Source organism: Lasioglossum baleicum, chromosome 15 (assembly GCF_051020765.1).
Source record: "Lasioglossum baleicum chromosome 15, iyLasBale1, whole genome shotgun sequence".
In the NCBI taxonomy this organism is placed as follows: Eukaryota; Metazoa; Arthropoda; class Insecta; order Hymenoptera; family Halictidae; genus Lasioglossum; species Lasioglossum baleicum.
The window spans coordinates 10,588,102-10,614,180 of record NC_134943.1 but is presented as its reverse complement, the minus strand read 5'-3'; the positions used below and the strand labels follow the sequence as shown (position 1 = coordinate 10,614,180).

Here is a 26,079-nt window from a genome sequence, read left to right as displayed (position 1 = left end):
CCTGTGTCGTCAACATAGGATATTCTCTTCTCTATTCCTGTACAATACTATATTATTTTAATTACAGTACGAAATATTCTTACAATAGATATACAATTCATAGATATACATTTTCTTTTGTTTATTCTCTAAATATTCAAGTTAGAAAAATATTTCGTTAAAAGGTAGTGTTATCGGTAACTGTAGCACGAAACTCTTGGTTGGATTAAGATCATATGCCATGATACGATATGATGCGATATCATACTATACGATACGACACGACACGACACAACACGAGAGGATGTTAGCTTTAATGGTGAGTGAGACGATATTTAACGTGTATGTTCGAGAGCTCGTGCTACCAAAATATGCAATTACAATGTTAGTATCGTCAGATTCGCGGGTACACGAATATAAATATATATTTCGTTCTAAATCGCAACTCGATTAATATATTTCATTTATGTTGAATCCGATTACCTTTGAATGACTTGTTAATCTTTGAAAGATGTCGAAATATTAAATGATTAACTGAAATTAATGGTTGTCACACTGTTACCGACGACTAAAAGAATTTAACCAAAAGAATCGAATAGTTCAACGATATCCCGTGCATCCCGATAAGGGAAATGAAAGGTAATTACCGCGATTATCGCGTTTACCACAAGAGTTCATGAGACAGGATGTACCAGCAAAAGTCACTAAATACTTAAACGGTTTAGGCGTGACGTTACGGAACAACTGTAATATCTTTTCCGTACAGTTGTATCACAGTATCCTAGAAATATATCAGCCTAGCATCCTCCGGATTCTGTTCCACTGGACAATACGGGCATTTCAATCTGAAAGAAAATCGACGTGTTTTGAACAATTATCGAGAGAACTCTGTATAATCCTGTTTCTATCCGTTTACGTACTTATTCGCGTTGGTGAGTTTGTTGAGCGCGTCTCTCGAGATCACATGGCCGCAGGCCAGCTTCATCGGTGGATTGTTTTCCGTGCTCTGTTGCCGTAGAATCGGGCAAGCGAACACAGAATGATAACGGCTCTCTTTGCCCAAATCTATATCGATCTGTATGGAAAAAGATACGTTTGCATAACAAGTAATCATAAGAGAATCGTGTAAAAACGTTTACTTACGGGTAGCTCGTCTTTTCCATTCCAGACTCCCGTTACTTGCCTCTGTTGCATCACTTGTTTAATATTTAATAGCGTGGGCAACGCAGTACATCCCGCGTTAATGCTATAACGGAGAACACGTTTCTAACAATCTGCGTTGTCTTCCAAATTCTAATTAAAGTGAAACATAAAACACGTACCACACTGAAAGAGGACTGTCGACGCTCAAGCCCAATAACGTGCATGCCTCTCTCGTGAAAACGTCGTGAATATCCAACCACAATGTTGGATCTAATAAATGACTATAAGGGGAGGACTGTATTCCATTTGGCAAGTAAAGTAGTGTACCCATTAACGCTTGCACTTCTTTCCCATGGCGTCCTACGTATTGCGTGAAGTTTTGTCGAGCGTACATTATCGCTTCGGTTTGTTTACTAGGTCCTTGTTGAACTAGCTTTATGAAGTGTAATCTATGCAGCTGAAATTCCAGGGACGAATTCTACCAACACGATGGCATGTTATTCTTTGTTACGTGTATTTCGAAAGCTGTACGAAAAGCTGTTTATACCTGTGCTAAGAGAGCATCCCTGTGTTTTTTAGCCCACGAAAGAGCCGGCTCTAGATCTCTCTGTTTCAAACAGTCGAGTATGTAATTTAATTCCGTGAACGGCTCTCCTGTTCCTTCGTCCGTTTTGATTCCAGCCTCCTAGAATAAAATCTTACGGGTAAATTTGATCCTAACGGTTGTACAAGTGTACGATTATACAATTACCGCTGCTAGTTCTGCTGCGATATCCAGCATTCCATGCCGATAGAAATGCTGACAAATGACCTGATTCAGCATATGCGATTTCTCTGGACCAGAAAAAACATCTTCTCTGCTGGTGCTTGCGAAATCAGCGATGAAATTCCTGTCAATCGCTTTTCCCACTTTCGACACTGTACTATGCAGTTCCCGATGTTCAGTAGCCAAGTGATGAGCGGTCTCCCGTACCTTTTTCATCGTGTCTTTCAACACTTGCGCTTGACCTGGTGTCAACTCATGATCGGACGGTGCTGGAAAGAAAAAAGAAACGTCACCACTATAAAATTAGAGTACCATCATTTTAGGAGAATCACGAATTTTCCATGGTTCATTCTTGAATTGAGAATTCCTAGTCGCGTTAAATGCTACAAGACATTTGATTTACCGCCTCAATAAAAGAGGTTAGAAATGTACGTAAAGAAAAGGATGGTAGAAGCGAAAAGATTGCAAGATTCGTGGACTACGATAAGTCGATTTTACGATATCAACGTATCCTTCGGTGTTCGTATTAAAGTATCGTCCAAATTTTTCTCCGCGCATTGCAATAACTATAGATATGAAGATCTCAGTAAAATTTTACTTTTCGCTGTATGGAATGTCATCGGGACATGGTAGTATTAGCCATTGCTATTTTACCTTCTTCGAATTCCTTTTTTAGAGACTCTATATGATTTATTAAATCCCGCAATACCATCTCCGCATGCTCGTTTATTGCACCAAACTTCAATAAAACTTTGTCAACTTCACGTTCAACCGCATTACACGCCTCCATTATTGTTTTTCCTGGCTGATATCGCGTCACTACTTGTCACTTTTGCTTTATGCACGAATCACATGCCTCATAGGCTTCCCAAGTCACACACTCGTAAACATGGATGCACTCACCCGCGCGTCTTGCTCGCTACTGCTCGCTACTGGCCCGACACGACAAGACAATGAAGACAATGCTTGCAAATCTACATTATCGACATCACCGTGACACGAGACATATTGCAAGGGTTTCACGCACATGCGCGACTAAATGCAGGAACGTATCTACGACAATCTACGTTCTAAGTTTGTGGGGAACTATTACTGGCAGGAAAGTTACCCGAAGAATTCAGAAGTTTCTATATTATATGTACGCACACATATTAAATTTTAATACAACGCAAACATGTTATACATTCATATTTCAAAATCAAACAATAACAAATTTTGCGGAATTATGCAGGGTGACCAAGGTACCTCATTTTAGCCACACTTTTACGGTACTGGCGCTAAAAATCGTCACACATGCGCGTGGAACCCATGCATTATCCGAGAACCGGACTGGACTGGACTGGACGAAACGACGAAACACGGAACATGGAACTTGGAACGTGTGCGCGCATCATGCACGTCAAATTCATATCGATTTCGGATCACCAACTTGCTTTGAAACCATAATGGAAAAGATACATAGAAGTTTAATAAACAGAAAAACTAATACGAACCTATATGTACATATATGTCACTTATTATCTATTTTTATTATTGTGTTGGCTGTTTTTACATATATTACATACAGTTCACACACTGAATAGTGTACTGTACACATTTTTTCAATATAGTCGTTTTACCGAACGAATTGAACGTTGAACGAATGGGTCAACGATTAAATTGTACAGCAATTGTAACTAAACTTTTTGCGTGTTCAGGAATGGTAACATTATGAAAAAGTCATCAGGGGAATTCAACGTTTGCAAATACCTAATCGACCAATGCTCGTTCCAACCATACAACTTCATCTCTACAATTTATTTTCGTAAACGATAACGCATTATATTTATGGAATTATTTTAATGCTCCCACTTGAATAGTATTGCTCGATTCTTGCAGATTATGCATCGAACTCTACGTTGCTCTGCAAAAGAATATATCAAAGTTATGGACCGTAATATGAAGATATTACCACGATAAAGATTATATGTACATATAATATTTACCCATTCACGAGCCATCATAAGGATCGTAGTGTTGGATAGCTTTGGTCCGATGAGCGGATTCATCTGTGCCATGTAGCAACATAACCAGCTATAAGAACAAATAGAGAATGGAGAAACATAAGTATTAGGAAAATCTATTGAAGTATTTTTAACGGAGTTCTCGTCAACTTACAATAGCCAGCACGTAAACGCTGTCAACATAAGGATAACCTGAAGAATCCTGAAAATGGAAAAGGGCGTGTTAGTAGAAGAATCACATGCGACTATAACAGTACGACAATGCCATGACGTTTTATTGATATTTTTTCTGTAACGCTAATAGTCTTCGAAAAATAGACATTCCTATGAAAGAAGTCGATGAAACGAAATAAGCAACGTACCCCCGATTAACACCTTTTGGGACAAAAATGGGTAATACGATTCCCACTACGGCCCAAAGTGCTGTAAAAAATAATATTGGCAACAACGATGCTCCCATTTTATACTTTTAATTAATTGTTTCTTCGATGTTTGAACAAATGGGTTGGAACAACCACGAAACTGGCAACTCGACTGACAAGTGTGGATCACGTGAATACGAATCTCGATATCTCGAAAGTAAATACGTAGTCGATAGGTCGCACACGATACGATACGATTTCTCGATAATCGAAGTAAGGATCGAAGTCTTTAAATCCGACAGTCATTGATAACAGAGAGGATTTGAGAGTGCTAACACCAGGAGCATTTTCTGACATCACAGCCACGCCAGTTTAGCATGGAACAGAACCATAGCATAGGTTCTGTTCTATGCTAAACCTGGATAGACAATATTTTTGAAATTTCAAAATGAATAGCGCAAAGAAATGTCGATTTTTTCCAGGTGCAAGGATAAAACGTTCCGCTGCTTTTTTTTTATTTCCTGGTAAGGCATTTTATTTGAATGATGATGGAAATGCAGGTAATTATACTTCACATCTTTTGTTCCAGAAAATACATACACTGAAATTGGAACTCGACAAAAGTGAACAAGTCCTCGCTGAATTATAGAAATACACGATACACATATGTATACGCTTAATCCCCAAATAATGTTTTCTGCGGTATTTCAGTGGTATGATTCATCCTTTGAACGTCACTGTAACTTTTCGACGCTTCTACGACCGATGGCCCATCTCCACCGCCGATTGAAGAACATTGATCTATCTGACGAGTTGTTATTTCGGATTGAGTTTCAATCGATTCAACCAGTGGCTCCGTCATTCTTGCGATCGACTTTTTACTTTTGTTCGACTCATCGGATGCGTCGTCCTGCGATTTATCGGAGTGGAATTTCGATGTAGTCCCGTTTAAAGTCGCGCAAGAAGTTACAAATTTTTCCAGAATGTCTGAAAAATGTCAATGCATCGATAATGGCCGGTTGATATTCACGAAACCAACGTGATAATTACCTGTCAAGTTGATACTTTCTTCGGCTAAGCAAATATCATCTTGAGAACTAATACTGTCTCTGCTAAAGAGATGTTGTCTAACGTTGGACAGATTTCTGGTCTTCGGTTTGGCATTTCTCGACAATCGGTCAACGGTATCGTGTCTACGCGGTGTTTTATACATGACCGAACGTTCTGTTCGCATTTCACGACCTTTCTTGATGTATGGTATCAGACACGATAAATTTGACTGCGTTCTGCAAACGCTATTCGCAGATTGTATGGACAACGGTGATTTGTAGTTGCTCACTGAAAAATTACGGATAGATGTAATTACGGACGCGTAGCGATCGCCTATTACTAGACTGCGGATCTTTATGCAAAATAAAAATGTTCTGCATTGATTGTGGGAAGCAAGGATAAAATAAAAATTGATTTCATCCCTTAATGACTTTGTTGCATTAAAAACAACATTACGATATTCTTAAAAATTTTCTAATCCTTTACTGTTTTTAAAGATCCGCAGTCTACCTATTACGTTCATTACGAAAAGTTTTCACCTGTGTACGGTGTTCTGATGTACGTAACAGACTTTTGTCGGCGATCGTAAGACGATACGCAAAGCGTGGATGCCAACCGACTATTTATGTCTGGGAATAACGAACATTATGATCAATATCGAAACAACGTTGCTCTAGCGACTATTAAGTGTGATGTGATATGGTGTGCTGTGACAAGATTCGATGTATGTATGTACCATGAATGGTGTCCCCTTGACCTTTCCCGTTCCTTCCATAGTTTGAATTTATCAACGACGTGTTGTTCATGATGCCAACCAGAGCAGGATGCAACCTTTTCACGACATTCAAGATTAATTCGCATCGTTTTATTACACGCAACTGTTGCGGTTCCGTGGCATTGTCCGTTAAGAGACTTTTCGATGCAGCGTCAGCTTCGAATATTGCTTGAAAGTATACACGATTACACGTGTCCCAACATATACAACAGATCCAATTTGTAAACTCTTACCAGCTTTCAATTCTCTGATCATCATTATCGTTTGCCGTTCAATGATGTCGCTTCCAATGTCGTTTATAGTCGTGCTGATTTGACGAGACAACGACGCGGATCTAAGCACAACGCTCTGTACCTGCGCTTGGGTTACTGGCTCTCTATTGTCAAGGCAAGTTGACATTATTGCGACACGTTCTTGAAGATCGTCTAAAACTACCTAAATAATAATACGTAAGGCAAGACTTTGTTCAAACCATATTTTATGCTGTGCTGCATCTATCGTAATACCTCGCAATAGGCTGCCGAATCCATAACCAGGTTGATAGCGTCGTGTAACTTATTCATTTCCAGTTTCCACTGGGCGGTCAACAGTTTTACGTTTGCTCGCATCTCTTTGCTTTCGGGATGTAGATAAAAAGTAGTAATCGATGAAATCAATTCAGTCTCCAATGACTCAAGACTTGCTAAAGAATTTCGAATCTGAATGATCCCTAAAACAAATTGGCGTTGAATGAGGAGCACTTTGGTTTCTTACACGTTTCTACAACTTACGATTTCTATCTTTACAGGAAGCAACAGCGAACAGTCCGATTTGCATAGTCTTATCTATAATTTGATCGAAATCTTCCACAGCATCGGACAAATCGTTCTTGGATCGATTTTTAGCGATCAACGGATTGCCACAGATCGTGAACAGTTTCTTCAGGGCGTTAAAACGGTCGCTGAAAACTTCCATAACAAGATTCAGTACCGACACGTTAATTTTACGTTCCAAACGATAGAGCGCATCGTTTAAACTATTCATAAATAAACTATTCAAAGCAGAGTCGGACGATTCGGACGTTAGCTGAAACTTTAAATTCTCGTATTCCGATATGATAGAATGGCAGGTTCCGGTGATTGCTTTAAAGTTGCAAGGTTTGCAGACTTGTGCTATTGCCATAGCGTGCGCGAATACGTCTTCGATTTGTACCCACAACTCTTTGCATTCTTCTATTTGGTCCTCCTGAGATTTGCTTGACATTTCTGCCAATATATCCAACACCAAGTCCATTCTAGATGCAAACGGAACATTGAATGTTTCATTAGCGAGCCTAAGCGCGCGATATCTCACCTATAAACAAAATGATCTTCTCTTTCCAGTATTTCATCTTCGGGTAATGGATCCGGCGTGTCCAGTATTTCCAATATCATCGTCAAACAGAAACAAATCCTTTCACAGATGTACTTCTTGCAATTCTGTACGAATAAAAGAATGAACGTTCGATTAGAGGAAAGTTGGATAAAATGGATAAACTGGATATCATAGATTATGCCATTACATAGATGGACGCGTTCAATTTATGTTGTTCTTGTACCACTTGGACTAATAATTTAAACGCCGTGCACAGCTGACACGAATATAATACGATCTTCTCTGCGTCCACACGAGACGCTAAGCTTTTTCTGTATATTTGTAACGGCCCGAGCAACTCCAAAATGGACATTCCAAACTCCTAGAAAAAGGTATGTTGATGATTTGTTTAAAGCATTTGACAATAGTTTACAGAAGTATCTACTATACCTTTATGTTCTGAAAATGTTCGATTTCATTGGCTTTACCCATTTCGCTGACATAATCCAAACAATCGATTAATCTTTGCTTCAGCGGCAGACATTCTAATTTCTCCAAATTTTCTAGGGCTAATTTAAATTTATCGAACAAGACTGACAGGATTTTCTCGACTGTCTCTTTGTTTACACTTTCCCTCTGAAAATGTTTAACAGGGTAGTCTCGTTTCCAATATTTCAGTAGTCGAAAATGCTAGATAAAAGATCAATCAAGGCCACAGTTGCCCTTAAAAGTCCTATTTTTACGTTTACAAGGTGTAATTTGCTATTTTCATAAAGCTGCGATAGCTACAAGCTGCCGAATAATGCAAATAATGCCTTTTCTATCCAGATCTCCTATCCAGTACTTTTGACTACTGATAAATCCTGTCTTTGTATTATCAAGAAATGACAAGGCAAGGATTACATTAAGGACCACAATGAATAGCAAATTCTGTTGACTCGTGTTTCAATTAAACGTACCGTATCTTTTATGTGTTCCAGGGAACAAAACTCCTGTACTATACCAGCAATTCTTGATTCCATTTCTTCATAATCGACAATATCTTCCTTCCGCAGAGCATCAAATTTTTCTCCTAAACGTTCTAATCGGTCGGAAAGAGTCGATTTCGTTGGCAACGTATCATTCGCACACAAAGAGTTACTTTCTATTAGTTCTCTTAATTTATTTACCTGAAGTGTCCAATGTAAGAAACCAATACCATTATAAGTGGACATTATTGTAGTCATAAATAAGAGCTGCCAATGTATACTATTACCTGTTCTTCTATGGGTATCAATATCCCTTTTATTTCTTTCGTTTTTATAGACATTTTGTCGTTTCCTTCCTCGTTTAATCAAACGTTGTTGTCAACTTTGCGACTCGTGGTTGTTTGTAAATAATGTGAATACAGCAAATGAATAGTTTTTGTCTGTTTTGAACGATGAAACTCGGTGTTCGTTCATTTCTCACGTCGCCACCATTCTCTGTTTATTCACGATCTGTCAAAACAACAACAAATCCGATGCTGACGTCGTCGTTGTCAGAGTGAATTCTATTGCCCATAGAAATTTTCGAATAATCGTTTCTATAAAGACAAGCAATAACAGAAGTGTTTCACACACTTCGTAACAATCTTATTTACCGCTCGTCCACTGTAAATAAACAGCAGCGCGTCGCAAAATCACAAAACATCTTTACAGACGCGAAGCTTCAGCGATTCTCGGTGATGGATTATTTGGAAATAATGATCTACAATCCACCTTCCAAGGAGTGTGATTGAGTGTGATCTTTCGGAGTTTTCAAAAGTTCAAAAATCCCAACGGGAAAGCATCGAAATACTAATTTTTAGAGGAGCATTAATGATTCTTGGTATTTTTTCCGTAAGACGCAATATCAATTTCGGCAAGAATCATTTGCTGCGCTCAAAGTACCTATAGCGCCATTAAATATGGCGGCATAATGTTCAAATTCTTAGTCAAACACGTCAAACATTATCGACAGAGCAGAACTATTTTTTTTATTATGAACTTTAGACCACAGACGAGGTATAAGGATAGACCAATCATCTAACGTATTTTTGCGGCCCACTTTTGTGGGGTCACGTAACGTCATTATCTTTTATATTTCGCCTATTTGCATGCAAATAAAGTTATCCAGCACGCGAAACAACGATTCAGAACAGAAATAGACTTATTTATTTATTTGTAGCACGAAGATTCTGGCATAAACTCGTCTAAATCGCGTGAAATCAGAGAGGGGAAAACTCGCTGGAGGAAAATGGTAATGGGGATACGTGACCCTCGAAAAGGGCCACAAAAATTCATTGGATATATAAATAATTGCCAATAATTGCAGAGAGTTTGACAACACTGTACAATGTACAACAACAAATATGTTCAGCAATTACTGTTGGGTAATTCCAAATCCAACAGTAAAATTGCTCTATCGCGCAACATTTTGAAGAACATCGATTTTTGTAAAAATGCATGATTGTGATAAAAAATGAGGTGTTATCAGGGTATCGCCACTCAATGTATTTTTCTGTTAGCACGGAAATCGAACGCCATCTGAATTTCGTGTTATATAACTAACGGGTAAACGCGGGAATTTTAAATCCATACTACCCATTCCTTGCTAATTTATAATTTTTATTTGAAAATAAAACAAATTAAAACATTTTAATACATTTTAAATTCAGTATATTCAATATTGTAACACTTACAAAAAGTATATGTACAATTTTCTACTTATTAATAAATTCAAACCATATTATCAAGCGCGATAACACTGTTTCATTACAAATATTGCAAATTAAACATTATTTACAAACTTTTTCACAATGAGAATACATCAAATGCATATCACAGCAATTAACAATGAACTGGCTCAATAAAAAGCAAAATAATGTATAACACACATCCACACATATCGTATATCTCGTAACACACATCGAGATCGTACAACACACATCGCAACTCGCAGAACATACATCGAGATCGTATAACACGAGATATAAGATGTGTGTTACGAGATGTACGATGTGTGTGATGTGTGTTACGATATATACGATGTGTGTTACGAGATATAAGATGTGTGTGGATGCGTAACACACATCGTACATCTCGTAACACACATCTTATATCTCGTAACACACATCTTATATCTCGTAACACACATCGTACATCTCGTTACACACATCGAGATCGTACAACACACATCGCAACTCGCAGAACATACATCGAGATCGTATAACACGAGATATAAGATGTGTGTTACGAGATGTACGATGTGTGTGATGTGTGTTACGAGATATAAGATGTGTGTGGATGCGTAACACACATCGAGATCGTATAACACACATCACACACATCGTATATCTCGTAACACACATCGAGACGTACAACACACATCGCAACTCGCACAACATACATCGAGATCGTATAACACGAGATATAAGATGTGTGTTACGAGATGTACGATGTGTGTTACGACATATACGATGTCTGTGATGTGTGTTACGAGATATAAGATGTGTGTAGATGCGTAACACACATCGTATATATCGTAACACACATCGAGATCGTATAACACACATCACACACATCGTATATCTCGTAACACACATCGTACATCTCGTAACACACATCGAGACGTACAACACACATCGCAACTCGCACAACATACATCGAGATCGTATAACACGAGATATAAGATGTGTGTTACGAGATGTACGATGTGTGTTACGAGATGTACGATGTGTATTACGACATATACGATGTCTGTGATGTGTGTTACGAGATATAAGATGTGTGTAGATGCGTAACACACATCGTATATATCGTAACACACATCGAGATCGTATAACACACATCACACACATCGTATATCTCGTAACACACATCGTACATCTCGTAACACACATCGTACATCTCGTAACACACATCTTATATCTCGTAACACACATCAACATTGTATAACATACATCGCATATCGCAGAACATACATCGAGATCATACAACACACATCGCATATCGCATAACATATCGCATATCGCAGAAAGCGAGGGTCATCTGTCCTTCCTTTGCGCAATCAACGATCGGCTGAGTGGCTAGACTACGACGAAGGACGACGACTGACCACCAAAAGAAGGTCATGGTGATAGTTTGGTGGTCTGTGGCCGGTTTGATTCACCACAGCTTCCTGAATCCTGGTGAAACCATTACAGCTGAAAAGTACCACCACCAAATCGACGAAATGCACAAGAAACTTCAAGGTTTGTGTCCAGCACTGGTCAGCAGAAATGGTCCTATCCTTCTCCACGACAACGCCCGGCCGACCCTTCAAAAGTTGAACGAATTAGGCTACGAAACTATCTCATCCAACATACTCACCAGATCTCTCGCCCACCGATTACCACTTTTTTAAGCATCTCGACAACTTCTTGCGTGAGAAATGCTTCAAATCCCAGAGAGATGCTGAAACGGCATTCAACGAGTTTGTCACCTCCAGGCTCCAGAATTTTATTCGACCGGAATAATAAGATTCTCCAACCTAATACATTGAAACCGTATATTTTTGTTTACAACTGTTTACAACGTGCACCAAAATACTGGCATCAATTCCATCTGGCGGACTGTTTGAGAATTACTCCTGCAAGTAGTGACATCTTTATTTCGTGTTATAGTACTAAATTCGTGCTAACAGTTCTCCTATTAGAGTGGCGATACCCTGGGTGTTATGGGAAAACTAAACATGCGAGACAGTTCAGGTTTGAATGAAAATATAGAGGGGACTCTTCCCTATATATCCATATAATCAATTACATATATTCTTTTATACTTTCTAATAGCTGTAAGCGTTTGTTGAAGTTTTTCTTATATATATAGACTATATATAGACATATAGATCTCGTCTGTGGATTAGGCCTTAATTTCAGTCGGTAAAGCAATTTAAGCGACCCAAGAAAGTCCATAAGGCGTTCAGTCTATTCTTATACACAGACTTCCTTGTTGTGTCATATTGTGTCATATACCTACAGATGATAAGTATAATCTATATAAGTACATACATCTGTGTATTTATCTGTGTATTTATTGTATGTAAGTACGTATGTATGACTGGCAACTCGTTTCTAACATACTAACATATACATAGCGCGAATATGATTTGCATACGCCTATACCACACGTAAATAGATGAAGATTTTTCTAGACACCGCACACGAAGGATAGTTGAGGATAGTTCAGAATGTTTGTCATTTCTGGTTACCCGTAATCCGTAACAAGAAGCCCTGCCTCCACGTGTTTTCCATTGGACTCAATGTTCAAATACATACTTATGTGCATGTGCATACACAATATACATATATGTATAGATTACTGGATCGAAACGATGCTTTTGTAGAGTTTTGCGACTCTTACCAACTCTTACGTGATCGTGCAGTGGGTTCACCGACAAGTTCTTCCGAGAAATTTTTGTCGGTTATTGTTTGCGCGTAATTCAACTGCATCTCGAAATTTCTCCGAACATCGTCGAACGCAATTCGCGCGTTCTCGTTTTATAATTTCACGCGGCAAGCGATTCGCAGCTATCGAACGTGAATGAGGGTTATGTAATTTATCAAGTTTACCAAGCTAAGACACTAGTGTTTCCGTTGAATTTTACAACTCGATCGATTGTTATGGTCGAATACATGTGTTTATAGCAGAAACAGATTTAGCATCATTCATAAAACTGGTGCTTCTGTCCCCGTGTATATATATGCATATATATATACACAGATTTGTGTATACGCGCACATACATATTTACATATTGTATTTAGTATATACACGTACATAGAGAGACTTTTTGTAAATCAATTTTTGAAAACGTATACACGACAAACGATGCAAATGTCTTTTCTTGCTTTCAGAGGGAACCACGGAAATTAATTCGATCAGTACGATACAGGCAGTACGCCTGTACTTATGGTCGATTCGGTGTTCTTAGAACCAGGGCTGTGCATCCTCACAAAGTGGTTCTATTCGTAGAACGGTTCTAGCATCTGAAAAGGATGGTGAAGCGTTACGAGAATACTAAAATCTTTCAATTTGATTGGTATCAAGTGGCGCAAGGATTTTGGCATAGATATCCAAATCCCAACAGGTATGCGAAGCTTTTCTTTCGTTCTATGTGTAGGAATAGTTTTGCAAATAAAGTTCAATCTGTTTCCACAGTACTCATGTCCTCACGGAGGATACCGTATCGAGGGAAGTCAAAAATGGAGTTCTATACACAAAAAGATTGCTGACGAAAACCAACAGTGTGCCCAAGTGGGCAAAGAGATTCGTTAGCAAAAACACGGTAAAGATTGTAGAGGACAGTACGGTGGATCTAAAAACCAAGACCTTTACCACATACACAAGAAATTTGGGCTACACGAAGATAATGGTAATTCGAGCGAGCGCGCTTGTTCTCTTCCTTCTTGACGCGTATAATAAACTAATGGTAATTCGTGCTTTTCAGAGCGTCGTGGAGAAAGTTGTTTACAAGGTGTGCGAAGAGAACCCTAATTGGACGGTAGCGAAAAGATCGGCATGGATCGACAGTCAAGTGATGGGACTGGGCAGAGCTATACAGACGTTTGGATTGGACAAATTCAAAAAGAATTGTAACGACATGTACGCGGGTTTCAACTACGTATTGGCACACATGTATCCGCATACGGCGCAGCATATGAATCCGACCCTTTCTCAAATGGGTTTCGTTCACCGAGTGAGTCGACATTGACGCGATTTGAGAGAAGAGTAGCGGGCGGGGCGTCCCCAAAGAATGCTCGTTACTGCGCGTTACACATTTTAATCGATTGCTCTGTACTAGCTCGACGATGGAACTGCGAGTAGATCTAGACTGGCGGAAGATTTCCAGCATTCGTTGCAAGGAAAAGCGGAGAAGGTGAAAGACGTTGCGAAGAAGGCGACCGATTTAGCGAAGAAGAAGGCTGGACCGATCTACGCCGCTTGTCAACCGCAGCAGTCGTAAACGAACAACGGCCAGGCACGGCACGATACGGCGCGATGAAAACGACTCGTACTATCTCGTCGTCGACTAAAGAAATTGTTAATCGCTGGAGGACAGTCTCGAGACGCGCGTCAGTTTTCCGATAGTTTCGAACGGTAGACAGTTTTTCTTTTCTTCCGGAGACTGGGGCTAAAATGTAGAATGTTTCGAAACTATGATCGTTACCGTAGGAATCGTAGCACACGGAGGATAGCGTGAAATCGAGGTTGACATCGGTAATGCGGGAATTAGTTAGTTTTACATTTAAATGTTATCATTTTCCCATGTTCGAGCGTCTACTCGAAGCGTCGTACAAGCATCGTTCTTGCACAAGAATCGCAGAAAAATTGTCACGCGAACAACTCTGCTACGGTAATGCTGCACATTATGCTACACTATCATTCCTTTCAACTGCCAATCCGTGTTTAATCGTTTTGTTCTGTGTCGCGTTATGAAACGCAAGATTATGCTTTTTTACGAAAACAGAATGAAAATGTTCGAACACGGTACCGTTACGGTATTGTCGCAACGACACAACATTTTAAGAAGGAAGTTCACGATTCCGGTGCATCTGTAAATGGTTCTTTAAAAGTATTCGTTCGATTAAATGCAAACGACGTACGTCATCCTGTAATATATTTTGAAAGATCGCGCGAGAGATTTTCTCGACAAGGCTGTTCGAACGAATCCGATTCGTTCGAACAAACCATGATTCTCGTGAAACGAGCATTGGGTAATTGGGTTCGGTTGTTATATTTCGATAAACCGTACTATCTCGCGTATCTCGCGTGACCGGCACGACAGTTATCCACATTTTTCGCGTGTTTTACGTTGTTTCGGAACGATGGAATCAACGGTAGCCGACTCGATCGAGATCCCGATGATTCGCATCAGTATTCGATGCTGCGTACTTAACGACGATTTGAAAATTTCATTTCGACGCACATCCACGGTCAGTTTTGTTCAATTTTGCGCGTGCAAGCGTATTGTATCGCCTAGATCGAAATACGGTAGTCCGCGCGCTGTCTTTGTGCTTGTACGGTAGAAGCGTGTACAAACCACGAGCCAGAAGCTACGTAAGGAATTCACACCAATCGATAGGAATAATATGTCTATTTTTAGCCAGTATTGTGTCCGTGAACGATGCAAGAGTCACCCGATCGGAGAAATTGTTAAAATATAGAATTGTAATTACATGTACATGGATCCGAAAAACTGTTGTTTCGGTTGTCCTTTCGTCGTCGATCTCCGTTTGCTGCCCTAGTAGCATTTATGGTTGGGATATTGTTCCAAGGGGAAAGCAAGTGCTCATTACTGCTCATGTAATATGAGAAAACCCTTTTGGGTTTCTTCAGAATGAGCCTTTGTTTTTTAGATATTTTGATTTCAATTTGTTGGCGTATCTAATAGGCCAGATTATGGCACCTACGTGCAAGACGCCTCTGTAGATTCAATGGTAGGGCATCAGACGTGGGTAATTTAGGTTTTCCTATTTTTCCCCAATTTTTATCGTGGAAAAATAACCAGAAAAGAGAAGATCAGGATAATATATTAGTGGGCCCAGTTGGCCGTTTATATTATAGCGACGTTGGCCCTGACCGCTGGCCCAACTGCATAAAAGGTCATAAAACGCCGACCATAAATGCTGCTAGGATGGTACTTTATGTCCAATTGTGCGTACGAGTTGTAAACGGAGGGAACGAGCAATTTTTTAGAAGTAATCGTACGCGTCGATCGAACACGATTCTTCAACTGCGCGGACGGACCTTGATCCTGCAATCTCAAGGAAAGTGGGATTTCCACCTATTTACGTTCAAGCATGTCTCGCTGTTCTTACGTCTCTCCGAGTTCTCGTCTTTGTTTTATACTTAGTCAGACTTACGACGGGGGAGGGGGGTCACGGAAAAATATAGAGAAAAAAAGAGAGAGAGAGGCAGAGACCAAATGCAGGGAGATCAGACGAGTTCTCTGATGCGGTAGAGGCGGAGATTCATACGTGGATTCCCCTGCCCGGTTCGTCTTGACCTATGTATAAAAGCAAATGCGGATAGAGTTTTTCGATCAGTCAATTTTTCACGTTCGCGGACGGAACTCTCTGGTAAACGAAGCTGCAAGAGGAAGCTGCAGGTAGAACGATAGATATAGGTATATGTCGAGCAACAGAAGAAACAAAGTCGCGAAATCGATCAGGATGTGGATATTTTACGTAGTGTTGGGTGAGTAAGCGGAGGTGTTCCGAACATTTCTGATAATTATCGCGTTACCGAGTAAACATAACGTCTCGCACGTACAATCGTTTTTACGCAGTTGCCGCGCTCAGTGGAAGTCTGGTCGCGTTCCCACAGGTAAGTGGTTTGCCGAAAGGATTCTCGCAGATACACTCCTGTCCATAAATCATCGGACACTTATTAGCACATATTATTACACATATGTCGGTGTCTAATTAATTATTAAACATTTAGCTATTGTATGAGGTTTTATACCAATTTCATATCTACAAAATTTAAAAAATCATAGGGAATGGAAATATTCTAGGTCAGAAGAAATGTTTATATATATTGTTCCGAGTGCAAAAGGTTGAAGAATACAAGCTTCCAGGTTGATTTGATTAGGTGTAGCTATGTATTATACGATAATTGAATGCAAAATTAATTACTAAATGTTGGAAAATAGAGATTGAGAAATTGTGGGGTGATTATGGACAGGTCTAGAAGCCAGATTGGAAAACGATTACTCCACTTATATTTTAAAATTAGACAATATAAGAAAAAATTAGTAAGTACCAGTTTTAAATGAAAAATCGTCTGCATCCAAGTTTGAATAAGTGTCCATAAGTGACTTATATGGACGGGAGTGTATATCTACATACTCGTCGACACTTCCGGCGATCAATAGTCGTTTATTTTGCGGCAGAACAACGACCAATCCGCGGACCTTCCGAATTCTTTCGCGGTGGACGGTTTCGTGTTCGACGGGCCGGTTTCTGGCAATGAGAGATCCACGAGGCCGACGACGACAACGACAAGCACGACTACTACGACAAGCACGACTACTACAGCGGCCAGCGGCGACACCGCGTGCCTCGACAGATGTTCGGTGAGTACAACGTTTCCTTCGCGTTCGCAGCGACAAGGTCGTCAGGATTATCGTACCGGTTTTGTCGGGTCGAGTTTATCGTCCGAGATGAAAGTTCACGCGGACAACGCGATGCTCCTCGGAGCAGTAACGAGACACGATTCGTGTTCTAGACAACATTCGAATACAATCCAGTTTGCGGGTCCGACAACGTCCTTTACCAGAATCCAGGACGCTTGAATTGCGCGGCGGTGTGCGGTAAAGGTGAGTGATGGAGAACGATACGGTACGACGCGTATCTCGTAGTCGGTTGAGAATTAATCGATGGAACGTTTTGCTGTTTCGTAGACGTGAGGATCAACTACTACGGGCCTTGTCAGACTTCGACCGGGAGAGGCTAATCATCGTTGGATCGCTGCGCTACCAAAGGATCGTTTGTCGAATAAAAATGTGATTTCGAAGCGGACGGATCGTCAAGCGTTTATTCGTTATCCTAGTATTCCGCTGTATCAGGCGCGGGCAGGCAGAAAGTTTGTTCGAACGGTGTCGGGTAGAATTATGGTCGAGTTGTCGAGCCTTCAGCCGATGGACGACGACGAAGTGTTGCGATCGGCCCACCTGACTCTTCGCGCGATTTCATAGTTTCCTCCGTGAATGCCGTACAGATGCCTGGTCAGCACGTTGATCCTTTCCTGTTCCGCTCGTATCGCCGTTCGTCTGTATCGCGCGACGGTCATCAGGCAGGCGAGAATCAACGCGATTTGAATGATCAGCCAAAAGATCAGGAGGCTGAGAGCGAGACTCGCGTCGACGCAAAATAGTCCGTCTACGGAGTCTGGGAACAGAGGAGGAGAGACGATGATAAAGCGGCGGTAGCGGTACGCGTTGCGTTCTGTATTCTGCGTTCTGCATCTGGCGTCGCGGAACGCGAAACGCGCTTACTTCCGGCCGTGAGCAAGACAGTGTCGGGGGACGGGTTTCTCTCCCTCGAGGACAATCGGTCCGGCGTGGGCGCCACGGGATTCTGAACAATTATGGAGAGCTGAAGCGGAAGTTCATCCGGAGCAGCCTGGTCAGAGTCCGTTCTCGTTTCCTCGCGTTTCCTTCTGCCGTAAGAGGGCTGATCGCCGTTGCACCTGGTCTGTAATCGACCGCGGGAACACTTAGACGTAAGAAAGACGTGAGATAAACTGCTAAAGAACCACTACTCACCGGCGTACACTCTTCCGCGCAGAATCGAACGAGCACGTTGAATCGAACCAGCTGACTGTCGGGGAATTTAAAAGCGGCGAAGGTCGCGATCAACGATTTCCCATCGGTGGGGTCTTTAGACAGAGCGGGGAACGTGGACGGATCGGTGGGGCAACCGAGCACGTCTAGCAACAGGAAAGACGAGTCGCCCGATGCGCTGCTCGCCACTAGGTGACCGGCCTCGATGTCGTAAGGACCTTGCGAACACACCGGAGATAACGTAGAAAGTGAATCGACCAAACGCATCGTGATCACCGGACCGCGGATCTTTCGAACGTTGTTTCATTTTAGTAGACGAGATCTTCAAAAATTTCACAATTTCGCTATAAATGCATAACGATCCGCAGTCTAGCGATCACAACCGCGACGCACTTACCGTTCGCCGGGTGTAATTCGATCTTGAGAATCAGTTTCTGTCCTAGATGGGTGACGACGGCGTCTTTCAAATTTTCATCGAGAATCCTCATGGTTACCAACGGCGGTTGGGACGATGCGTTCACTATCGTCGACGATATCGGCGGTACTCCTGCGCTAAATGCACGAAATTCGAATCGCCAGGCGTCAGACGAAGGGAAAACACAGGGCAGAATAGAATAAAAGAAAAGAACGCGGATTGGTAGAATCGGTATGGTCTTACTTCGGGTCGAGAAAGCTGAAACTCGATTGGACGGTAACGTTCCTCGGTTCCGGGGGTTCCCGATCGTCCAACGAACAACCGACTCGAACCGCTTGGTCCCCCAGACGTTGAACAATCGGATTGAACTGCACCACGATCGTTGTCCAAAAGAGTGGACGCGTCCTGCGACAGATTGTTTTCGAGCGGTTGCGATGCGAGTTCAGCTGGAAGCACTGCTTACCAGAGATCCATATTTCACGCGTATTGAACACACGTGTACGCGTGTAGTAAACGAATCTGGGTGTCAATCCGTGTATAAATAAAGGGAGAGTATAAACAAAGAGATGGCTTGATATATTTAAACTAGCCCTAGAAAATTTGGAGAAATTAGAATGCCTGCCTGAAATTAGACTACCCCTTAATCCCTTACTACACGGTCCACGTGCCACGCGTACATGTGTATGTTAGTACACGTTCGAATCTGCGACCTCTGCTTTTTACCGATTCTGATCGTCGACGGAAAACGCGACGTTGAGTCCGCATCGCGGCGCCACGTTGGAAAATTGCTCCACTCGAGGAAGGGAAGCTAGAGGCGGCAGAGACGGCAACGGCAACGACAATACCGTATGGTTCGCGCCTCGTCCTTGGACCGCGCAGCTCTCCGCGAAGCCGGACGCGTAAATTCGCCCGAAGAAGCCGCCGCTGGTGCTCAGTTCGACTCGCATCGCGGTCTCGTTGCATCGCACCTTTACTGAAAGATGGACCGCAGCAGGTTTCCATCGTAGCCTCATTCGAATTGGTGTACTTACGATCCAGGCAAGGCTCTCGTTCCCGGTAAATCGCGTTCGCCATGGGCACCAACGAACTAACGCCGAGACCGACGGTGTCCTCCGCGTGCAACAGACAGATCGGCGCGCCGGAAGAATTGTCCATCGTGTATCCCCGACAGAAGAAACCGTGATCGTTCGCGTCGCAGCTTCGCTCGCACTGAATTCGAGAAAATCACAGCGTTCGGAGACACGAGGAAACGCGGCACGAGTTCGTTCTTACCTGCTTCTGGTCGACATTGGTCAGAGCGACGTCCGAGTACGGCAGCGACGCGTTGCGAAACTCTGCGTACGAACAGTATTCTCGTTTCGCTGAAAATCGGCAAGAAACGCGGAGTGCGGAGCGTGACAAACGGATTCTCCGCGATCTCGATTTACTTACACACGGTTCGACACTGGTCCCGAAGATACTCGTCCCTGTACATCGAAGCCCTGTAGGCCTGCGGCCTGATACCTCGCTCGAGCAGAGACAACGAACATCGGCCGATCGCGTTCTCGGCCGAGAGCGGTTTGCTCGTTCGAAATTGCGCCGACTTGCAGCTTCTACCTGTGATCGAGACGTCCAATATGGCGATCGGATCGGTTCGTTCGTTCGGACACCGACTCTATGCGCTTACCCGTTTCCGCGCATATCTCGTAGCACTGACTCCTGGTGATCGAGCGAGACAAGTGGAACCCGCCGGAATCGATGAACACCGCTCCCGCGGTTCTCTCTACTTGCCAGAGTCTGTCTCGCTTGCATCTGGCTGGAACTGATCGTAAGCATGACGTTTTTTAACCGGTGGGATTCCAGTGGGACTCTCGATTCGGCTACCTTTCACGCAGATTTGATGATAATAAGTCGAGCCGGCTTCCGGCACGAGATCGTCGCTTTCCGTTTCCACGGCGTAGCAAACGCTCCTACTAAAATCCACGACGAACGCGGTGCAGTTGGAGCGCGAGCACCTGCAACCCGAGAAACGACGATCACGAAACCGATTCCTGTCGGCTCCTCCGGTCCCAGCCTACCTCTCGAAGCAACTCTTTGTGATGCCGTGCGAATTCACCGCGCTGAACAGCATCGTCTGCGAATGTACCAATTCCGGTTTCACGCCTCCGATCTTTTCCCAACCGATGTCCGAGCACATTGTCCTCGCACGCGATTCTCGTTCGTCGGGATCGTTGGTGGTCGCGACCGTGCCGCAAAACGAGATCGCGACTACGAGACGCGCGATCATCGACATGCTCGGTTTAGTCTGCTCGTCTGCTCTCGCGGCCGCGTGCTCGTCGAGCCGGCCGAGACTGTGCCAAGGATTTTCCCGATCGCCTGGTCGTTTGTCCTGCCGCTAGCCGAAGAATCGCGAGCCAGCATAGATTACGCGCCTGCTCGTTTACGTAACCGAAGCGGACCACGCCGAACCTGTACGCGAGCGCCGCGCAAAAACCGTGCAACTAGTTGACATTCGAGACTTTGAATCGTTATTTGCGAGTCGCGTTGTTTCGCCGAGAATAAAGCGATATTGACGACGAAGACGGTGCGGTTGTTCGACGCGATTTACTAATCGTGGGAACGACTCGGTACACGAAAATCGTGCGGACGCGTCGCAAATGCACCGACGACTGATGCGCAACGTGGATGTAACCGCATGGGCTCGCGCGTTCACCTGCATCCTCAAAAACGAAACCGAATGGGAATAAGCACAGCCGCGCGCGCACGGCGTTTCGCCAATCGTCGAACCGTGGTGTAACAACGTGTAAACGTGATGTCGCGCGTAATTGGGAGCATGCTGCGAACGGATCTCGGACGAGTCGTCGAGCTCTCGGTTTCGACGAGAGACGAATCGTTCGCAGACATCGACGAAGGCTTGGCCCCGGTGCTCGCTAAATGGAACAGTGAGACGGGCAAAGGGCGAGGCGGGACGCGTGACACGCAACGATACTCGCGGCTCAACGATTGTTATCGCGCCTCGTCGCCTATTTCCGTTGGACGTGCGATGACGAATCGCGAGCTACAATGCGCGGATATAAAACGCGAATCGACGGCGAAGCGGGGAATGGGAAGGAGAGTAGCATCGCTATTTCACGTGTAGTAAATGAATACGCATCTCCATCCGTGCAATTTTTCATACCCGCGTATTTCGGGTACACGTGGCGCGTGAAACGTGTCGAGAATCCGTGAAGACGGATCCGTTTCCATTTAACACTAAACTTACCGAGCCTTAAAAGTAACTGGTACATGTTCCTGGTACATGTTCCCTTAGAAAAATCGCAAGATTGATTTTATTTGGACTTTGTGCGACTCCTGTTGTAATGCGTGCTCTACTAAAGATATCTATACAACCATTCCTTATGAAATCATTTTTATTATTTCAATAATAGTAAAATAAAAAATCTGGAACCGGTGTTGGTAGGTTTAGTGTCAATTCCTTACTACACGGTTCACGTGTACACGTTTATTTACTAAAACGAACTAAAATGTTCAAAATCGCGATCTCAAATTGCTACTCTGTCTATGACACGTCACGGTGCGACGCGAGCGTCCTTCGGCTTACGTAACGACAGCGAATTCTGACGCGCGATTCGGCTCGATCGTTGCCCGAAACTCGGAAATTGGTTCAACGATTCGGAAGCGTGAGGCAGTCCCGGCGGAACGAAAGAAAGATTGCGCGAGAACCAGAACAGAACCGACCCGCATCATTTCCGATTGTCGAAACAGTCGCGGAACGATACTCGCGCCCGCATCGCCGGGACGCGAAAATCTGGCCGATTTCTCCGTCCGCGTTGCGCCATCTGTTTATCTTGTTGCTTCGTTCGCGATCGTCTGTTTTCCGGTCCCGATTCGCACCGATCAGAATGGATCAAAAGGCGTGTTCGACTTTGCACGATACTTTATTTCGCACGAAGAAGCAGATACTGTAGGATCCGCGTACAAATGTAGCGTACTATTAGATGAAACCCAACGTTTTAACAACATCGTAGGCGGTGTCGAACCTTTTTATGAAATCGTGAATGCTGGGAGGGAGTGCGGTGTTTCGGTCCAACTTGTCGAGGGTGGTGCGCAACCACGGCAGACCTTGCGTGGTTAGAAATCTCCAGAGATAGTTGAAACCGCTGAGCGCGGCCGTTTCAGCCCCGTCAATGGCCAATCCTTCGACGGCGCTCGTCAGGTTGGTCGCGAATTCGAACGGATGCACGATGGCGGTTGGTATCGATACCGCCAAGTCTCCCAGCAGATTTGGGACTTCGGACAGGCCGAAGGATAGGTCTGCCAGCGGGTCGGTCCATCTTCGCCGTCTGTTTCTGCTGGTGTCGTCCGCCGCGTTGTTTGTGCTTGGTTGTACAAATGGAGCCTCGATAGCTGCGAGGAACGATAGAACTTTGTCTTTGTACTGTGCGAACTGGACCTCGGTGTTCACGAGGATGCTCCGTGCGATGGTGATGGCGCGCAGGATCATTTCTTCCAACGGGTTGTCGTATCTCGTCTCGACTTCTGAAAGTATCGCTCTTGTATTCTTTGAAGCTTACATTTCGCGACAAAACTATAAGACATGTGCGACATTCGATGAAAATTCTATGTAAGCCTCGAGTTTCGTCTTCATTCATAGTGTTATTGTTTACGTTATACAAAAGTATATTCTACAGTTCTACGAAATATCGAAAGCTACAATTCCAAGAATTTGGGAAATGTATGCAAATATGCTATTCTCGTCGCGACAAAACTATAAGACAGTAGCTTTTCGTCAGTCCATCTTATACTCTAATCGCAGTCACAGGATTAGAAGTAATTGTCTAGTTAAAATTAAACATTTGTAATTTTGTTCTTACATAATATAACTGCAATGCCGCGTGGGAAATAGCTGACAGACAGTGGAATAAGAGTGATCGTAAATTTAAAGGAAAAGAATACTTCTATTTCAGAAATTTCAAGAGTGGCTGGGCAAAGTCGATGTGCCGTGCTCAATTATTTAAAAAGTAGAGAGAATTATGGAAAAAACATTCTGGTGGACGTCTAAAAGCGACAACCGAGCGACAAAGGCGAGCCATTCTGAGGGTAGCGTCGAATTCTAGCTTGACAGCACTGCAAATTGCAGCGCAAGCTGGCGTTCACACCAATATTCGTAATGTGCAACGGATAAATTAAACGGGCCAAGCATTTAAAAAGACGAAAATTGCATAAAAAACCGCCACTTACGAATCGACACAAAGCAGCCAGGGAAGATTTTGCGGAGAGACATCTCCAGTGGAAAAAAGTGGAGAAAAGTTATTTCTTTAGATGAAAAACGTTCAATTTAGACGGACCGGATGGTCGTTCATATTATTTTCATGATTTGCGGAAGGAAGAATTGCATTTGTCAAGGAGGCAAATGGGCGGAGGCGGCATCATGGTATGGGCCGCAATAGGGTACAACGAGAGAACCGATGCAAAATTGATTAACACACCAGCGTGAATGCAATTAAATATGTGTAAAAAAATATTTTGAAGACCGTAACATACAAATTTTGCCATGGCCTGCGAGGTCTCCAGATTTAAATATAATAGAAAACATCTGAGGAATTTTAGCACGTGCTGTATATATGGAAATCAGAAACAGTTTTCGTCGGTGAAAGAGTTGAAAGCTCGAGTTGAAGAAAATGGGCCAAGTTAAGTCAAGATCAAATAAAAAATTTATATAAATCGATACCACGACGATCAATTGAAACTATAAAAAATAAAGGTGGCACAACACATTGCTACTAAATAGAAAAAAATATTTTTCATCAACTTCCACCGACTTTTTCTTACGTAAAATACACATTGTCTTGTAGTTTTGTCGCACCTTATTTTATCAAAAATTAGAAATTTTAATGAAACTTTTTTCAATCTAATTCAACAACATTGCCACTATAGAAATGTATGTACTTTAGTCGACTCTTTGGATTAATAACGAAAACTTTTACGAAGAAATTAGTATTAATAAAATATTAGTTAAAATCGCAGGTGTCTTATAGTTTTGTCGCGGAATGTACCTGCCGTCAGAGGACGGAAGCTTACCTGCCGTCGGAACGGAAATCTCGGTAGCGGCAGTTTCGCCATTCGCTACGCTGAGCGCGACGCAGCCCTTCGACGATCCATCCGGGAAGGACAAGGCGATCGCGATCGCGACCGCGACGATCGTTCGGAGATCGTTCATCGTTCCGATTTAGGATTTCGGTTCAGAAACGCGCGACGAGCAAACGAATGCAGCGAACGAAGCGTGGCGGTATCGCCGATCGTTGCGAACTTGTCTTGGTCTTACCGATCGACGGCCCGGTTTTTCTACCCTCTTCCACCACCCCGGTTTCGTGCGGCGGGCGGGGTACAACATGATAGAAAACATTACACGGTACGAAACGGCACGGCGCGGCACGAAACGATACGCTGGAAACGACTCGCGTGGCTCGTCCTATCTGCGCATTTGTTCTTATCGATGCTAATTTGCGACCGCGTTCGCGATCGCGTTCGCATTCGTGATCGCATTCGCGCGGGCTAAATCGGTTGGATTTTCCTCAACTTTTTCACGCGTTCGCGTGCCGAATTCGGCGGACCCGTTCGACGCGTCGCGATCCTCTCGAGTTTTCATCTTCCGGTTCGTCCGGTTCGTTGATCGGGCGGCCATTAATGTAGTAAACGAGTTCAGATCTCAATCCGTGTGACGATTAAGCTGCAGTTACTAGCACTCCATTTTCCACATAACTGTTTACGTAGAACGCTGTATGTAATGTAGATCTAATGATCTTTGGGTATCATACAGATTACACTGTCAAAGGACGTGGTCAAGAGTTTCACAATCGAAATTACATCTACGCTTAGAGTTGTCAACAGAGTTGGGCGTTATTCGAACGAAATTTCACGAACGAAATTTTTATTGTCGTCGGGTTCCTA

At 43.0% G+C, this 26,079-nt stretch overlaps 7 protein-coding genes and 1 long non-coding RNA gene across 8 annotated transcripts; 3 read left to right on the top strand and 5 right to left on the bottom strand.

The window, feature by feature from the left end:
* Nucleotides 1-55: 55 nt before the first annotated feature.
* Sou (required for meiotic nuclear division 5 protein souji) lies at nt 56-2,881 on the bottom strand. The gene is made up of 7 exons (XM_076438923.1): nt 2,543-2,881; nt 1,874-2,157; nt 1,670-1,807; nt 1,302-1,600; nt 1,123-1,225; nt 900-1,054; nt 56-824 (listed from the first exon to the last, which is right to left on the bottom strand). The coding sequence occupies exons 1-7, from the start codon at nt 2,676-2,678 to the stop codon at nt 761-763; spliced, it is 1,179 nt and encodes a 392-aa protein (XP_076295038.1). The 5' UTR covers nt 2,679-2,881; the 3' UTR covers nt 56-760.
* Nucleotides 2,882-3,336: 455 nt separating this feature from the next.
* Nucleotides 3,337-4,396, bottom strand: LOC143216137 (V-type proton ATPase subunit e 2). The gene is made up of 4 exons (XM_076438962.1): nt 4,254-4,396; nt 4,046-4,093; nt 3,874-3,961; nt 3,337-3,791 (listed from the first exon to the last, which is right to left on the bottom strand). The coding sequence occupies exons 1-4, from the start codon at nt 4,349-4,351 to the stop codon at nt 3,768-3,770; spliced, it is 258 nt and encodes an 85-aa protein (XP_076295077.1). The 5' UTR covers nt 4,352-4,396; the 3' UTR covers nt 3,337-3,767.
* A 15-nt stretch (nt 4,397-4,411) lies between these two features.
* Nucleotides 4,412-8,530, top strand: LOC143216140 (uncharacterized). Its single transcript, XR_013010518.1, has 3 exons — nt 4,412-4,777; nt 4,843-7,802; nt 8,391-8,530. It is a non-coding gene; the product is annotated as an uncharacterized LOC143216140 (long non-coding RNA).
* On the bottom strand, nt 4,761-8,803 carry Spt (Spitting Image). The gene is made up of 12 exons (XM_076438885.1): nt 8,666-8,803; nt 8,370-8,579; nt 7,861-8,046; nt 7,619-7,792; nt 7,411-7,535; nt 6,849-7,351; nt 6,585-6,787; nt 6,312-6,513; nt 6,040-6,246; nt 5,843-5,932; nt 5,304-5,591; nt 4,761-5,240 (listed from the first exon to the last, which is right to left on the bottom strand). Exons 1-12 carry the CDS (start codon nt 8,717-8,719, stop codon nt 4,930-4,932), a joined length of 2,553 nt encoding a protein of 850 aa, XP_076295000.1. The 5' UTR covers nt 8,720-8,803; the 3' UTR covers nt 4,761-4,929.
* Nucleotides 8,804-12,759: 3,956 nt separating this feature from the next.
* Nucleotides 12,760-15,634, top strand: Prel (preli-like). The gene is made up of 4 exons (XM_076438942.1): nt 12,760-13,535; nt 13,607-13,820; nt 13,896-14,144; nt 14,250-15,634. The coding sequence occupies exons 1-4, from the start codon at nt 13,444-13,446 to the stop codon at nt 14,409-14,411; spliced, it is 717 nt and encodes a 238-aa protein (XP_076295057.1). The 5' UTR covers nt 12,760-13,443; the 3' UTR covers nt 14,412-15,634.
* An 869-nt stretch (nt 15,635-16,503) lies between these two features.
* On the top strand, nt 16,504-17,970 carry LOC143216134 (uncharacterized). Its single transcript, XM_076438954.1, has 5 exons — nt 16,504-16,645; nt 16,737-16,774; nt 17,343-17,525; nt 17,678-17,768; nt 17,853-17,970. The coding sequence occupies exons 1-5, from the start codon at nt 16,579-16,581 to the stop codon at nt 17,903-17,905; spliced, it is 432 nt and encodes a 143-aa protein (XP_076295069.1). The 5' UTR covers nt 16,504-16,578; the 3' UTR covers nt 17,906-17,970.
* A 112-nt stretch (nt 17,971-18,082) lies between these two features.
* LOC143216107 (uncharacterized) lies at nt 18,083-21,421 on the bottom strand. The gene is made up of 12 exons (XM_076438894.1): nt 21,207-21,421; nt 21,013-21,143; nt 20,816-20,950; nt 20,581-20,745; nt 20,422-20,510; nt 20,181-20,358; nt 19,873-20,122; nt 19,393-19,554; nt 19,132-19,286; nt 18,717-18,952; nt 18,447-18,645; nt 18,083-18,339 (listed from the first exon to the last, which is right to left on the bottom strand). Exons 1-12 carry the CDS (start codon nt 21,419-21,421, stop codon nt 18,083-18,085), a joined length of 2,172 nt encoding a protein of 723 aa, XP_076295009.1.
* A 1,626-nt stretch (nt 21,422-23,047) lies between these two features.
* On the bottom strand, nt 23,048-25,348 carry LOC143216127 (uncharacterized). Its single transcript, XM_076438943.1, has 2 exons — nt 25,210-25,348; nt 23,048-23,667 (listed from the first exon to the last, which is right to left on the bottom strand). Exons 1-2 carry the CDS (start codon nt 25,346-25,348, stop codon nt 23,123-23,125), a joined length of 684 nt encoding a protein of 227 aa, XP_076295058.1. The 3' UTR covers nt 23,048-23,122.
* Between the last annotated feature and the right edge of the window lie 731 nt (nt 25,349-26,079).